Consider the following 15,775-nt stretch of genomic DNA (forward strand, 5'->3'; position numbering starts at 1 on the left):
CATTATTAAATACTTAACAATTATTGTATTACCACACACATGTACAGAAGATTATGGTACTGTTCACATCGATTCCCAGGCACAGGAAACTGGCACCGTATTGGTTCAAATCAATGTGAATAGTACGTATCCCTAATTGTGGGTGTCAGGGACGGGTTTAATTGGATTTGTTCCTATTTCAAAAACCGCTTCGGTTTTTCAATGGATCTTTTGGAACGGATACCGAGCTATGACGGCAGTTAAAGTGATACAAAATCAATTCCTTACGATACGGTATAGTAAACGTTATCATTTTCACTTGCATCATAAAGTAATGACTATGTGGGGGGAGGGGGGAGGGCTATGTTTCCTAGGGTCTCCTTCCTGCGCACGCACCACCTAGAGCAGGGGTCGGCAACCCAAAATGTTGAAAGAGCCATATTGGACCAAAAATACAAAAACAAATCTGTCTGGAGCCGCAAAAAATTAAAAGCCATATTACATGTGTCATGAGATTTAATTAAGAGGACTTAAAGGCAACAAAATGAGCTCAAATATAGCTACAAATGAGGCATAATGATGCAATATGTACATATCGCTAGCCTATATAGCATGTTAGCATCGATTAGCTTGCAGTCATGCAGTGACCAAATATGTCTGATTAGCACTCCACACAAGTCAATAACATCAACAAAACTCACCTTTGTGCACTCACGCACAACGTTAAAAGCGTGGTGGATAAAATGCGACAGAAAAAGAAGTGGCATAAAACACGTCCTAGGAAGTCGGAGAAAGTTATACATGTATACAAACTATACGGTGAGTTCAAGGACCGCCAAAATTAGTAGGACAAAACAGCGCTCGCCAAATACTCGAATCAGTGAAGCATGTTTAATATAAACAGTGTGATTTATAAAAATTAGGGAGGTTTGTGTCATGTTTGTCCTCCTACAGAAACCATACTAAAACAAAAATATATATATTTTTTTCCCCTCATCTTTTTCCATTCTTCATACATTTTTAAAAAATCTCCAGAGAGCCACTAGGGCGGCGCTAAAGAGCCGCGTGTTGCCGACCCCCGATGTATACAAACTATACGGTGAGTTCAAGGACCGCCAAAATGAGTAGGACAAAACAGCGCTCGCCAAATACTCGAATCAGTGAAGCATGTTTAATATAAACAATGTGATTTATAACAATTAGGGAGGTTTGTGTCATGTTTGTCCTCCTACAGAAACCATACTAAAACAAAAAAATAGATTTTTTTCCCCTCATCTTTTTCCATTCTTTCCATTCTTCATACATTTTTGAAAAATCTCCAGAGAGCCACTAGGGCGGCGCTAAAGAGCCGCATGCGGCTCTAGAGCCGCGGGTTGCCGACCCCCGACCTAGAGAGATCCCATCCGTGCATGTAGAAGGAGACCCTCCGACCGCCGGCAAAAGAGGCGACTCCAATCACTCACTTTCCCCGGCTGACGTCAGCTGCCCGCCCGCCTGCCTGGACCCCCCCCCCCTCCCCTCCGCACTCGGCGCCGCGTCAAAATGCTGCTCTCTGTGCCGCCAAGGACCGGAGGAGTAAACGCGTACAACAGCTACCAGGGCAAAAGCGTCAAGAAGGTAAACTTTAGTTGCTCTCGAACATTCGATAAGAAGGATAATAAATCATCTCTCGAAGCGCTTGTTTGTTCCGAGCTCGGCGCCAGTTCGGGGCCGCTTTAAGCTGCAGTGTCCTTGAGAGAAGTGGACCACAGGCGAGCGGTGAAATTCTCACGCTGCTTCTCTTCATAATTTTATTGAATTATTATTAATATTGGTTTACGAACTAACATGGAGCTGTTTGGTTCTGCTTGGTTGTGGTCGCTTTTTCCCCCTTCATTTACTTGTGGAGCTCAACGGCAATCCCACAAGGATCATCTTCCATTTATATTCAATACATTGGAAACATTTCACTTGGGGGATGTTTTCATTGAATTTATCGCAAGTTGGCAAAGTTTTTTCTCTGCTCTTTTGCGCCTAGCGTCATATGCCCCACCCCTTCAATTCCACTAATAATGACCCAGAGAGAGAGAGAGAGCTCTTTAAGAGACTAAACTTGTAAACATTAGTCGTTTTCAATAATGTAATATATGGGCATGCTTGATTGCAGTGCAACTCGATGAGAGATGGAACACAATCGATTGCTCAAATTCATGGTTGACATTGTAATCTATATTCAAAGGTTGCATTTTTACTGGATCTCCTTCCATTGTGGTATGTTTGGACTTGAAGAAGGCATATATGTATATGATTGGTAGATCCGTTTAATATGTGCATACACTCTTAAGGCTTTTGAACAATGCTGACCCAGTCTGTTATATTTCCATTCCTGCCTCACGGCTGGCTAAGATACAGATTGCTCACATTTAATGGCTCGGAATTCCAGGAATCCTGGATTTGTGTTTTATTTCAAAAGTGAGGTTCTGCAAACGTCGTCTTTGAATGAAGACATGCACCACTTCGTGTTGACACATTTGACATTGTCGAAACGCCAAAGTGGCACAGAGGCAGGCCTTGTAAAGCCAGCTTCAAGTGCTAACTCCTGGTTTGTATCTTTGACTGCGACGAGAGGGTGGAGACGAGAAAAGGATTAAAAGATTTCTCCCCCTTTTCCTCTGCTTTCTATTAATGTCCTCTCTCTCTCCCTCTGTGCCTTTCGCATACGCTGATTTCTTCGAAGTCCAGTCCACAACTGTAGTCAAGTTCACACATGTTCTGTTCTCTTCAGTATGCAGGAATACTGTTTAAAAGAGAACTATTGGAGCTACTTGGCTGTTTTTGATACAACTGGAGTCACTAACATTTGAAACACTGGAAGCCAAGTTTTTGATGTTCAAAACCGATCAAAAGATTAAGTCGCTTGCAGAATGATCTTCTTCATCATGCCTTTAAAGCTTTTTTTGGCTAAAGAGGTAGGACTTTTGTTCATTGTGGAATGAAACAGCAGACAAGCGCTGAATGCATTGTTATGAACTGTTTGAAATATTGTTCTACTGACACTAAAACGTGATCAATTCTGCTTGTCATTGCTAATGTAGTTCAACAAACCAGGGCTGCAACAATTAATCGATTGAAATAATACGAAAAAAGCTTCAATTTTAATTCTGTTGGTTCGATTAATTGTTTGAGTGCAACTAATAAAACATTCTAAAATCTAGAACGCACAGCCTACCTGGAACTTTAAATATGCGGCCCCTGCAAAGAGCGCACATGAACATGGTGGTGTGTGGGTGTCATGATCTGTGTGGCTGTGAAAAACAAAGATTATTTAAATAAAATATTTATTAGAATAATTTTGATGTTGATAATGTAAATTTATTTGAAAAAAGAATGAAGGTTACTGCATGGTTTATCCAAATAATTTTCCCTCAAAATTGCATTGAGCCTATTAAGTGTGTTTTTTTCAATTGCTCGATAAATACTCAATAACTAAAATAATTGATAGCTGCATCCCTATAACAAACTATTACCATGTTTGACAGTTCTTCCCAATATATTTTACTGTTACTTACTACAGGGGTTCTTAACTTTATTGACTTTGGGGCTCAACTTTTCCACTACAGAGGGGCTGAGGCCCACTCAAATATTAACACTGAATTAGTAATCTTACTCTTGATTTTAATCACTTTCAATAATTATATCTAACCTACTTACAGTTTACAACCTTGTCAAATGATATGAAACCATGTGTTAATCACAAATATTGTTATTTAATTAACACATAAACCTTAGCCTTAGGTCAGGCTGATTAGGAAAAAAAAATACTAACCAAATGTACTGCATAAAAAGGGATTCATAAATAACTAACGAAAAATACATTTACATACATCATTGTTGTGCTGAAATACAGAAACTAAATAATAATGAATATGTTCATTAATTGAACTGTCATAATTTTTGCGCTTAAGAAACTAGATTGGTTGTCAGTTCTCTGTGAAGCGTTTTGAGTGTCTAGAAAAAAATATAAATCTAATCCATTATAATTATTTTTCTCGTATGACCTAAGCGCCAGACTTACGGCGCTGACGGCCCAACAAGTCCTTTGGTTAAAAAACATTGAGTTAGTACAATGTAGAGATCTACACTACCGTTCAAAAGTTTGGGGTCACCCAAACAATTTTGTGGAATAGCCTTCATTTCTAAGAACAAGAATAGACTGTCAAGTTTCAGATGAAAGTTCTCTTTTTCTGGCCATTTTGAGCGTTTAATTGACCCCACAAATGTGATGCTCCAGAAACTCAATCTACTCAAAGGAAGGTACGTTTTGTAGCTTCTGTAACGAGCTAAACTGTTTCAGATGTGTGAACATGATTGCACAAGGGTTTTCTAATCATCAATTAGCCTTCTGAGCCAATGAGCAAACACATTGTACCATTAGAACACTGGAGTGATACTTGCTGGAAATGGGCCTCTATACACCTATGTAGATATTGCACCTAAAACCAGACATTTGCAGTTACAATAGTCATTTACCACATTAGCAATGCATAGAGTGTATTTCTTTAAAGTTAAGACTAGTTTAAAGTTATCTTCATTGAAAAGTACAGTGCTTTTCCTTAAAAAATAAGGACATTTCAATGTGACCCCAAACTTTTGAACGGTGGTGTATATCTAAAATATTGCCCCAATGAAAATAATATTCAGTTTTTTTGACCCTCTTGTTCATGGTTACTATGGTTCTTAGAATTGAGGATAATAACTACAGGTGGACCTCGTTTTACGACGTTTCGTAGTAAAAAATGCACTCCTATGAATTATTAATACTGCACAAAAAAAAATAGAACTAGTTACAATATGTACACTACCGTTCAAAAGTTTGGGGTCACATTGAAATGTCCTTATTTTTTAAGGAAAAGCACTGTACTTTTCAATGAAGATAACTTTAAACTAGTCTTAACTAATCAAGATGGCTGCGCTTCAGAGCAGCGGCTTCGTGCGAGCGCTCCTGGAAGTGAGGGCAAAAATACCCCTCAATTCAGTCAATTTCATGGCTGGCTCACAGCGTGTTCACTCCGTGATCACTTACGACCGACTTACAATTCTGGATGTGGAGAGATCGGGCCATTTTGGGCTGATAGATGCGTGTACGATGGACCTGCTCGCTAGCTTGGGAATTCTTCGCGAGCTACATCCAGCAGTGGCCTTTGAAGCAGCGGCGTCGACTACCAGCGGAGACGGTCAGCGAAAGAGACGTAAGCGGTGCGCTCGGAAGCAGAAGCGGGGGTGTCGGGCGGGGCTAACAACAAAGCTAAATGCTTTGTTGTTAGCGGGGCTAACGAAAAAGCTAAATGCTAATCCACAAAGAAGCGCTAATAAGGAGTCTGTTAAGCTAGAACTAGCCAGCGCCAGGCTGGATAATCCCTGCACACATAGCAATTCTTCTAGAATAATATACAACTCACATAATGTTTTTTCTGCGTCAGAGGTGGACATGCATTTTACTGAGGTGGCAAACAATCTAAAAATTCCTGTCATATCAATTCCTAGATATGGTCGAAATTATTTAAAGTGCACTATGCATAATAAACGTAACATTATTAATATTGCTACTACGGATACTTTCAACAAAAACTCCTCAAAACAGCCCACTACCTATAATATGGGCTTTTTAAACATAAGGTCATTGTCTTCCAAAACGTTATTAGTTAATGAAGTCATCAGAGACAACAATCTTGATGTCGTTGGTTTAGCCGAGACCTGGCTCAAACCAGACGAATTTTTTGCGCTGGGTGAGGCGTCTCCTCCTGGCTATGCGGGAACGCATATTGCCCGCCCCATTAAAAGGGGTGGGGGTGTTGCACTAATATACAACAAAAACTTTAGCCTTACCTCGGACCTAAATAATAAATATAACTCGTTTGAGGTGCTCACTATGAGGTTTGTCACACCGCTGCCTCTCCACCTGGCTGTCATCTACCGCCCCCCTGGGCCCTATTCGGACTTTATCAATGAATTTTCAGAGTTCGTTGCTGATCTAGTGACGCACGCCGACAATATAATCATAATGGGAGACTTTAACATCCATATGAATACCCCATCGGACCCTCCATGCGTGGCGCTCCAGACTATAATTGATAGCTGTGGTCTTACACAAATAATAAATGAACCCACGCATCGCAACGGTAATACGATAGATCTAGTGCTTGTCAGGGGTGTCACCACCTCTAAAGTTACGATACTCCCGTACACTAAAGTAATGTCCGATCATTACCTTATAAAATTCGAAGTTCGGACTCATTGTCAACAAACTAATAATAATAATAATAACTACTATAGCAGCCGCAACATTAATACTGCCACAACGACGACTCTTACTGACCTACTGCCTTCAGTAATGGCACCTTTCCCAAATTATGTGGGCTCTATTGATAACCTCACTAACAACTTTAACGACGCCCTGCGCGACACCATTGATATTGTAGCACCGCTAAAGCTAAAAAGGGCCCCTAAAAGGCGTACCCCATGGTTTACAGAAGAAACTAAAGCCCAGAAATTATCATGTAGAAAGCTGGAACGCAAATGGCGTGCGACTAAACTTGAGGTTTTCCATCAAGCATGGAGTGATAGTTTAATAACTTATAAACGCATGCTTACCTCAGCTAAAGCTAAATATTACTCAAATCTCATCCACCTCAACAAAAATGATCCTAAATTTTTGTTTAGTACAGTAGCATCGCTAACCCAACAAGGGACTCCTCCCAGTAGCTCCACCCACTCAGCAGATGACTTTATGAATTTCTTTAATAAGAAAATTGAACTCATCAGAAAAGAGATTAAAGACAATGCATCCCAGCCACAACTGGGTTCTATTAACACAAATATGACTGTATATACGACGGACATTGCCCTCCAAAATAGTTTCTCTCTCTTTGATGAAATAACATTGGAGGAATTGTTAAAATGTGTAAATGGGACAAAACAAACAACATGTTTACTTGACCCAATTCCTGGGAAACTTATCAAGGAGCTTTTTGTTTTATTAGGTCCATCAGTGTTAAATATTATAAACCTATCACTTTCCTCTGGTACTGTTCCTCTAGCATTCAAAAAAGCGGTTATTCATCCTCTACTCAAAAGACCTAACCTCGATCCTGACCTCATGGTGAACTACCGGCCGGTGTCCCACCTACCGTTTATCTCGAAAATTCTCGAAAAAATTGTCGCACAGCAGCTAAATGAACACTTAGTGACTAACAATCTCTGTGAACCTTTTCAATCCGGTTTCAGGGCAAATCACTCTACGGAGACAGCCCTCGCAAAAATGACTAATGATCTATTGCTGACGATGGATTCTGATGCTTCATCTATGTTGCTGCTTCTTGATCTTAGCGCCGCTTTCGATACTGTTGATCATAATATTTTATTAGAGCGTATCAAAACGCGTATTGGTATGTCAGACTTAGCCTTGTCTTGGTTTAACTCTTATCTTACTGACAGGATGCAGTGTGTCTCCCATAACAATGTGACCTCGGACTATGTTAAGGTAACGTGCGGAGTTCCCCAGGGTTCAGTTCTTGGCCCTGCACTCTTTAGTATTTACATGCTGCCGCTAGGTGACATTATACGCAAATACGGTGTTAGCTTTCACTGTTATGCTGATGACACCCAACTCTACATGCCCCTAAAGCTGACCAACACGCCGGATTGTAGTCAGCTGGAGGCGTGTCTTAATGAAATTAAACAATGGATGTCCGCTAACTTTTTGCAACTCAACGCTAAGAAAACGGAAATGCTGATTATCGGTCCTGCTCAACACCAACATCTATTTAATAATACCACCTTAACATTTGACAACCAAACAATTAAACAAGGCGACTTGGTAAAGAATCTGGGTATTATCTTCGACCCAACTCTCTCGTTTGAGTCACACATTAAGAGTGTTACTAAAACGGCCTTCTTTCATCTCCGTAATATCGCTAAAATTCGTTCCATTTTGTCCACAAGCGATGCTGAGATCATTATCCATGCGTTCGTTACATCTCGTCTCGATTACTGTAACGTATTATTTTCGGGCCTCCCTATGTCTAGCATTAAAAGATTACAGTTGGTACAAAATGCGGCTGCTAGACTTTTGACAAAAACAAGAAAGTTTGATCATATTACGCCTATACTGGCTCACTTGCACTGGCTTCCTGTGCACCTAAGATGCGACTTTAAGGTTTTACTACTTACGTATAAAATACTACACGGTCAAGCTCCTGCCTATCTTGACGATTGTATTGTACCATATGTCCCGGCAAGAAATCTGCGTTCAAAGAACTCCGGCTTATTAGTGATTCCCAGAGCCCAAAAAAAGTCTGCGGGCTATAGAGCGTTTTCTATTCGGGCTCCAATACTATGGAATGCCCTCCCGGTAAAAGTTAGAGATGCTACCTCAGTAGAAGCATTTAAGTCTCATCTTAAAACTCATTTGTATACTCTAGCCTTTAAATAGACTCCCTTTTTAGACCAGTTGATCTGCCGTTTCTTTTCTTTTCTTTTCTACTCTGCTCCGGGGTGGACCGCTAGCCTGTCCATCAGATGGGGACATCTCTACGCTGCTGACCCGTCTCCACTCGGGATGGTTCCCGCTGGCCCCACCATGGACTGGACTTTCGCTGATGTGTTGGACTTTCACAATATTATATCAGACCCACTCGACACCGAGGATGTCGTTGTGGCTTGTACAGCCCTTTGAGACACTAGTGATTTAGGGCTATATAAATAAACATTGATTGATTGATTGATTGAACTTTAAAGAAAATCACTCTATACATTGCTAATGTGGTAAATGACTATTCTAGCTGCAAATGTCTGGTTTTTGGTGCAATATCTACATAGTTGTATAGAGGCCCATTTCCAGTGTTCTAATGGTACAATGTGTTTGCTCATTGGCTCAGAAGGCTAATTGATGATTAGAAAACCCTTGTGCAATCATGTTCACACATCTGAAAACAGTTTAGCTCGTTACAGAAGCTACAAAACTGACCTTCCTTTGAGCAGATTGAGTTTCTGGAGCATCACATTTGTGGGGTCAATTAAACGCTCAAAATGGCCAGAAAAAGAGAACTTTCATCTGAAACTCGACAGTCTATTCTTGTTCTTAGAAATGAAGGCTATTCCACAAAATTGTTTGGGTGACCCCAAACTTTTGAACGGTAGTGTATATAGTACATCATAAAAATGGATATAGTACAATATAAATATCTATTGTTTATATCGTAATTTTAACGTCTGGTAATGTAACTGCAGAAACACTGTTACTTAGCAGGAGCGTTTTTACGTTACTTAAAAAAAAATTCTTGCAGAGACGGAAAGCACAATGGAGGCTAAGCCAACAAATTAACTTCAATTCACTTACGATTTGGGTGCTATGATTCGATTATTAAACAATAATAACCAATATCAATGCATCTTTTTTTTCATCCGGTTAAAAAAAAAGATTACTTACGATCCCAAAATACAAAACATAAAGTTGAAAGTAAAACTGTTTGACACACACAAAACAAAAAAGAAAGGCTATAAGCACAAAAGCTAGCACTAGCTTGGTGCGCAACTCACCACATATAGGACATTTGCAAACTGAGAACTACCGGTAAATAGACAGACTAATTAGGCAACTCAATACACCTGGACTAGACACAAGAGGAAGGAGAGAGCTGATTTGAGGAAACTAAGGTCATGGCAAAGAACAGGTGCAACTCAGGATACAGACAAGCACATGGGGAACAAAACACATGACAACCATAAACAGACCAAGACAAAACATTTATAAAATATCAGACAGATCGAGCTAGCACAATTCCCACAAAAAAGCTGCTCTTATTACGGTACTCAAAGAGTGCCTTTCTTTTGTCTTTCTAAAGTGTCCTTAGACTAAATACTTACCGTATTTTTCGGACTATAAGTCGCAGTTTTTTTCATAGTTTGGCCGGGGGTGCGACTTATACTCAGGAGCGACTTATGTGTGAAATTATTAACACATTACCGTAAAATATCAAATAATATTATTTAGCTCACTCGCGTGGGTTCCCTCCGGGTACTCCGGCTTCCTCCCACCTCCAAAGATATGCACCTGGGGATAGGTTGATTTGCAACACTAAATTGGCCCTAGTGTGTGAATGTGAGTGTGAATGTTGTCTGTCTATCTGTGTTGGCCCTGCGATGAGGTGGCGACTTGTCCAGGGTGTACCCTGCCTTCCGCCCGATTGTAGCTGAGATAGGCTCCAGCGCCCCCCGCGACCCCGAAGGGAATAAGCGGTACAAAATGGATGGATGGATGGACGTAAGAGACTAGACGTATAAGATTTCATCGGATTTAGCAATTACGAGTGACAGATTGTTTGGTAAACATATAGCATGTTCTATATGTTATAGTTATTTGAATGACTCTTACCATAATATGTTACGTTAACATACCAGGCACGTTCTCAGTTGGTTATTTATGCGTCATATAACGTACACTTATTCAGCCTGTTCTTCACTATTCTTTATGTATTTTAAATTGCCTTTCAAATGTCTATTCTTGGTGTTGGGTTTTATCAAATAAATGTCCCCCAAAAATGCGACTTATACTCCAGTGCGACTTATATACGTTTTTTTCCTTTATTATGCATTTTCGGCAGGTGCGACTTCTACTCCGGTGCGACTTATACTCCGAAAAATACGGTAGTTTAAAATCTCTGTTTTCACAGATATTGGTTAAAATAACTTTTGTATTCTCTTCAAACCAAATCTGAATTGACTGAATGCGTTGATGTGTACTTTTAAAAAAACATTTTTTTTTACAAAAGGTAAAGCAATTTACAAGTTTAATACCAAACAATGATTCAGAAATAAAGGATACATACTTCAATCAAAACCCTTTGCAAGTAACTTATCTTACCCAATACCACAAGCTTTTTCTACAGAGTTTTGTAGATTTAACACTGTAGAGAACTGTCAGTTACGTGTAGTGTTGGAGTTTGTGACGTCCGACTCTTTTAAAGCCCAGTGTGTGTGTGTGTGTGTGTGTGTGTGTGTGTGTGTGTGTGTGTGTGTGCGTGTGTGTGTGTGTGTGTGTGTGTGTGTGTGTGTGTGTGTGTGTGTGTGTGTTGACGTGAGTGAGAGAGGACTATTGAGTTCAGATATAAAAGACATAAGTGTTGTTGCTGTGGTTGCTACGGCATTGTTACCAGGGCTGGGTAAAATAATCAATTCATTCGATTATGGATCGATGTCCTTTACATTTTGCAACATTAATTCACTAGGTATAATATCAATTGCATCCATGCCGCTCTGTAACATTTTGTGGGAAGCACCAACCGTGTTACATTGACTATGATAACATTAGCTGCCAAAAATAAGCCGTACAGGGCAAAACAAAAAAAAGTGAGGGATTTACCAGCATAACAATATCATACGATTCTCAGTGAACCATGAAAGTATACAGTAATAGAATCCATCACAACTTTTGTCGGCAAAGATATACGACCGCACTTGCCGGCTTCAAGCAGCTTGTGCTTAAAGTAAACCATACATTGTACTTTATCATCATGTAATGTAAACATCTGACTGAAACTGTTAATATTATTATTGATTGTATTTGTAACTCAGGGTCTTCTACTGTAAGATCACCACTGAAGAAAGGGCGGCAGCTGGACTAGGGAGGTACTTTTGTTTACATCGTTATCTCTGCACGCAGCACTGTAGTCAAGTGCGCTACAAAAACCAAGCGCACACTTCTGGTCTTCACAATATAATCGCTGTTACATCCTGTCTGACTATAGTAACAAAACAAGAGTCCCAGAAGAATAACTTACATATTTGTTATCATGCACTTGAAGAATAATGCCTTAATGCAATTTGTAATAATGTAATGTTGTGATACAAGTACACTTTCTCTTGCAATTCCAGTTTAATATGTGTTCATTGGTTATGGAAAAGAGAAAAAAGTAAGTACATTTGTATTTTGTAACAGATTTGATACATTTTCAATATTTAAGTGCAGATCAAATTGATTTAGAACCAAATTTTAATCGATTTACGCAATGCGGCATGATACCCATCCCTAGTGGTTACAACTGACGGTGGCCTGTTTTGCAGCAAAGCGATTGTTGATCGACCATCTCCTCGTCATCCTTAACGTAACGGGAGACAACTAGACACTACAATACAGCACAGTCTGTCCCTTTAAACTTCCTGCGTTTATGTTTATAAGATCTTGCTGTCATGGAAAATAATCGATTTTTGAACATTCGTTAATTAATATTAATCGTCACATGCTGCATCGGATTGCATGAAATAATCAATGTTTCGGCACACCCCTACTAGTTACATGTGCGTGACAGAAAAATAGCTAATAACAAGGTAGCTAAAAAACAGCGTCCCGAATAACAGCGTTATTTACAACAGTGGTCCCCAACCACCGGGCCGCGGACTGGTAAGATTGGTACCGGGCCGCGCAAGAAATATATATTTTTTTTTAAAATTAAATCAACATAAAAAACACAATATATACATTATATATCAATATAGATCGATACAGTCTGCAGGGATACAGTCCGCAAGCACACTTGATTGTATTTCTTTATGAAAAAAAAAAATTAAAATTCCACGGTCCGTGGGACAAATTTTCAAGCGTTGACCGGTCCCCAGCTACAAAAAGGTTGGGGACCACTGATTTACAACACAAATAAATCCAACTTTGTTTTTCACCAATTAATGCTTAATCTGTGCCCCGCAGATGTAAAGACATTATGTGGCTCCAATCTTTTCTTCTCTAAATACGCCAAGTGTCAAGTGACAGCGTCACGTTTGGTTTTTTAACCTTAACCTTTATTATGTCTCCCAAGCACGAGGTAGACTTTTCAGCTCTTATCCTGGATCTCATTAGACTGTGCAAATGGACTTTAAACTGTGGCAGATGAATTGATGTTTCCATTGGAACTAAAACTTAACTTTCTGGATTAAGATGGTCCAAATATACTTATTGTTAGTTACCGGTACACTAAAGGTTTGGCCATGGATGTGATCATGCTCTTACATCCTGTCGTACTTATGGTCTTCCAAATCACCTTTTTAGTCTCTGCATGCACATTCTTTGTCTCTGTAGGCCATTTAATGTGTAGGAATGTAAGTATGAAACACAGTGCTTGTCCCTTTACTGTTATGGGAATGGCAAGCTTGGCCTGCATTTTTACCCCTATATCATTTTATATGACAGTTTTTAGTGTGTGTGTGTGTGTGCAAAGAGAGGTCTCTTGTACTCGCTAAAAACGCCTCCAGGAATTTACGGTTGACAGCTTTATCCCTAATCTTAAAGCCAACACGCTCACCCCCAAAAAAGCTGCAAACAGCACAGGAACGGAAACACCAACATTTGTGTATTGTGACAGAATGCAAGGAATGCTTTGAGATGACAATGCAATGCCGGTGAAGATAGAGTGAAGTGATATGTGGGGGGTAGAAAACGTGGGTCAGGCTTTGGTCTCACACATACACAAATAAACAATGACTCACTCAACTCACACTCAGGACAATTTCAGTTTTACCTTACATCTCATACTCGCCTTGGTCGTCGGTTTGGATGTGACTCACTGATGTCCTTGTCTCACAAGGAGAGCACTTTTAATGAGACACTAGTGTCTGACTGCAAAGCACATGAGAGGGATTAGCACTAACAAGCAGATCCCTATTAGACAGGCGTCACTAGGCAGACGATAGATTGTATCTTGGCGGGCCTGTGCAGGTGCATCACTCCTGATAGTCAGTGTGAACGCGAGAGAAAGCACAGGAAGGAGCTGTGATTGTGGGAAAACAAACATCACATCATTGATGCTAAAGAAGCGAGAGGGAGATTGCAGTGACGGGCTGACAAAAATGGGATTTGTGATTTTCACAGGCTGGTCAAAATAAAAAAGGACCAAATTACCAATTAACAATTTTGAAAACAGAATCAAAATAGCTGGTGTTGCATCTTATGTCTGATCTGCCTGTAAGGATGTTACTACAGTGTTTCCCATAAACTGCCAAGATACCTGTGGCGGTGGGGGGCGTGGCGGTGGGCGTGGTTATGGGCGTGGTCACCATGACATCATCAAGTAATTTGCATAATTTACTACAATGATATGATTTTCTCTAAAAAGGCTCAAAAAATGTATACTTACTAATTAATAATAACAGTTTTGTTTTAAACGTCCATCCATCCATTTTACAATATAATTACAACACTTTATGTACATATTTATATACAGATTTGAACAATAAGTTATTCACTGAAATATATTTATTAATTGTGGTTCTTACAAAAAATATATCTTATAAAATATAAAAGCTAAAATGTCTCTTAAAGCTCTGCCCCTTTAATTAGTGCATACTAAATAATTTAACTTTAGCCTACTACTACAACCATATTATTTACCAGCAACATAAAGTTCTTTTTTCTCTCTTTCTATCCCCTCCTGCTCTGGCCCGGTTGCACCAAATGATAATATAAATACATTTAATAAAGTCAAATACAAATAAGGCAACAAGAGAAGTATCTTACACTTCTCTTTTGTAAAGTAAATCTGAACAGCCGATATGGGCATCTACATCAACTATATGATTTGCCTGAGAAGCTGGACAGGACCAAAAAAAAAAAAAAAAAATTAATTTGTGGCGGACGTCATTCTTTCGTGGCTGGCCGCCACAAATAAATGAATGTGTGGGAAACACTGTACTATTAACAATATGAATATGAGATACAGGGTTAGCTATACAGTATATGGCCTTTAGGAAATATCTGGCCCTTTGCTTATCCCTGCCTGGCTTGTGTTAGGTTAAACAAAATGGCAAAATAAAGTTTAGATAATTTCCCAACATGAGGTAAACTTAAGTCGACGAAAATTCTAATTATATTTCTACCATTTTAAGATATTTGATGAATAGATTGGCGCCACACCACACAAAGTTCAATTGGAATTTTAACTGGACCTACTGGCAATGCAATCAAATTCATTGCAACTTCGAGAAATTTGTTATAATCAAGTAACAGGAAGAATGTACTTTACAAACACTGAACTCAAACAAGTTCCCCCCTTATTTAATACTTCGATAGAGCATTGTGCGAAATGAAGTATTTTTCCACCATTTCCCATCATTTAAAAGTTATTGTTACAAAGGCGCATTGCGACTGTTGGCAAGACCTCAAGATGCAGAGGCGACATGCAGATGAAAGGTCCTTTTATTAGGGAAAAATCAGAAAGCACTAATGTGGCTACAGCTGTAGATCAACTTCAAAATAAGGCAAGGGAAAACCACCGAGGCACATGGTATGGTATGCATGGTATGCTCTTTATTGTCATTGCACAAGTACAACGAAAGGTAATTTTCACCACAAACCTGTCCAAGTTTAGACAAACAAACATTGTACAGTCAGACAGTAGAGGAATGGTGATGGTTCACCACTTAACGGCACCCTGTAAAAGGTGGGGGAAAAGGTACACACTGGGGAAAGATGAGTAAAAAAAGTCAATCTCAGATTGGGCTCCTATTGGTGGAGGGGGCACAGACTAGGGGCGAGAAAAAAACTTGATAGCCAATAAGCACACATAACATTTCACATAAAAACCACAAGACTTGCAACAGGAGGGGAGGGGGCAGGCATCCGTCTCGAAGCTGCCAGCCACGAGAACGCTGCTCCGTTGTCCGTCATACCACATGGGGGGAAGAGGTGGCAAAGGTTTGGGGTGTGGGTGTGGGTGTGGGTGCGGGTGTGTGTGCATATGCCCATCACATCACGAACATTCAACAACAAACC

General features: G+C 39.7%; 1 protein-coding gene across 4 annotated transcripts in view; it reads left to right on the top strand.

Moving 5' to 3' along the window:
* The first annotated feature begins 1,465 nt into the window (after nucleotides 1-1,465).
* Nucleotides 1,466-15,775, top strand: part of LOC133653644 (RNA-binding motif, single-stranded-interacting protein 2-like) — a 51,012-nt gene continuing 36,702 nt past the window's right edge. For 3 of the 4 annotated variants that reach the window (XM_062053159.1, XM_062053160.1, XM_062053161.1), the window contains exon 1: nucleotides 1,466-1,596. In XM_062053159.1, coding sequence (XP_061909143.1) covers nucleotides 1,522-1,596 — 75 coding nt within the window. In that variant the 5' untranslated portion in view covers nucleotides 1,466-1,521. Of the gene's footprint in view, nucleotides 1,597-11,589; nucleotides 11,644-15,775 lie in introns of all 4 variants that reach the window. The other variant, XM_062053162.1, reaches the window with a different exon arrangement.

The sequence above is a fragment of the Entelurus aequoreus genome, linkage group LG07, assembly GCF_033978785.1.
Source record: "Entelurus aequoreus isolate RoL-2023_Sb linkage group LG07, RoL_Eaeq_v1.1, whole genome shotgun sequence".
NCBI classification, from domain to species: domain Eukaryota; kingdom Metazoa; phylum Chordata; class Actinopteri; order Syngnathiformes; family Syngnathidae; genus Entelurus; species Entelurus aequoreus.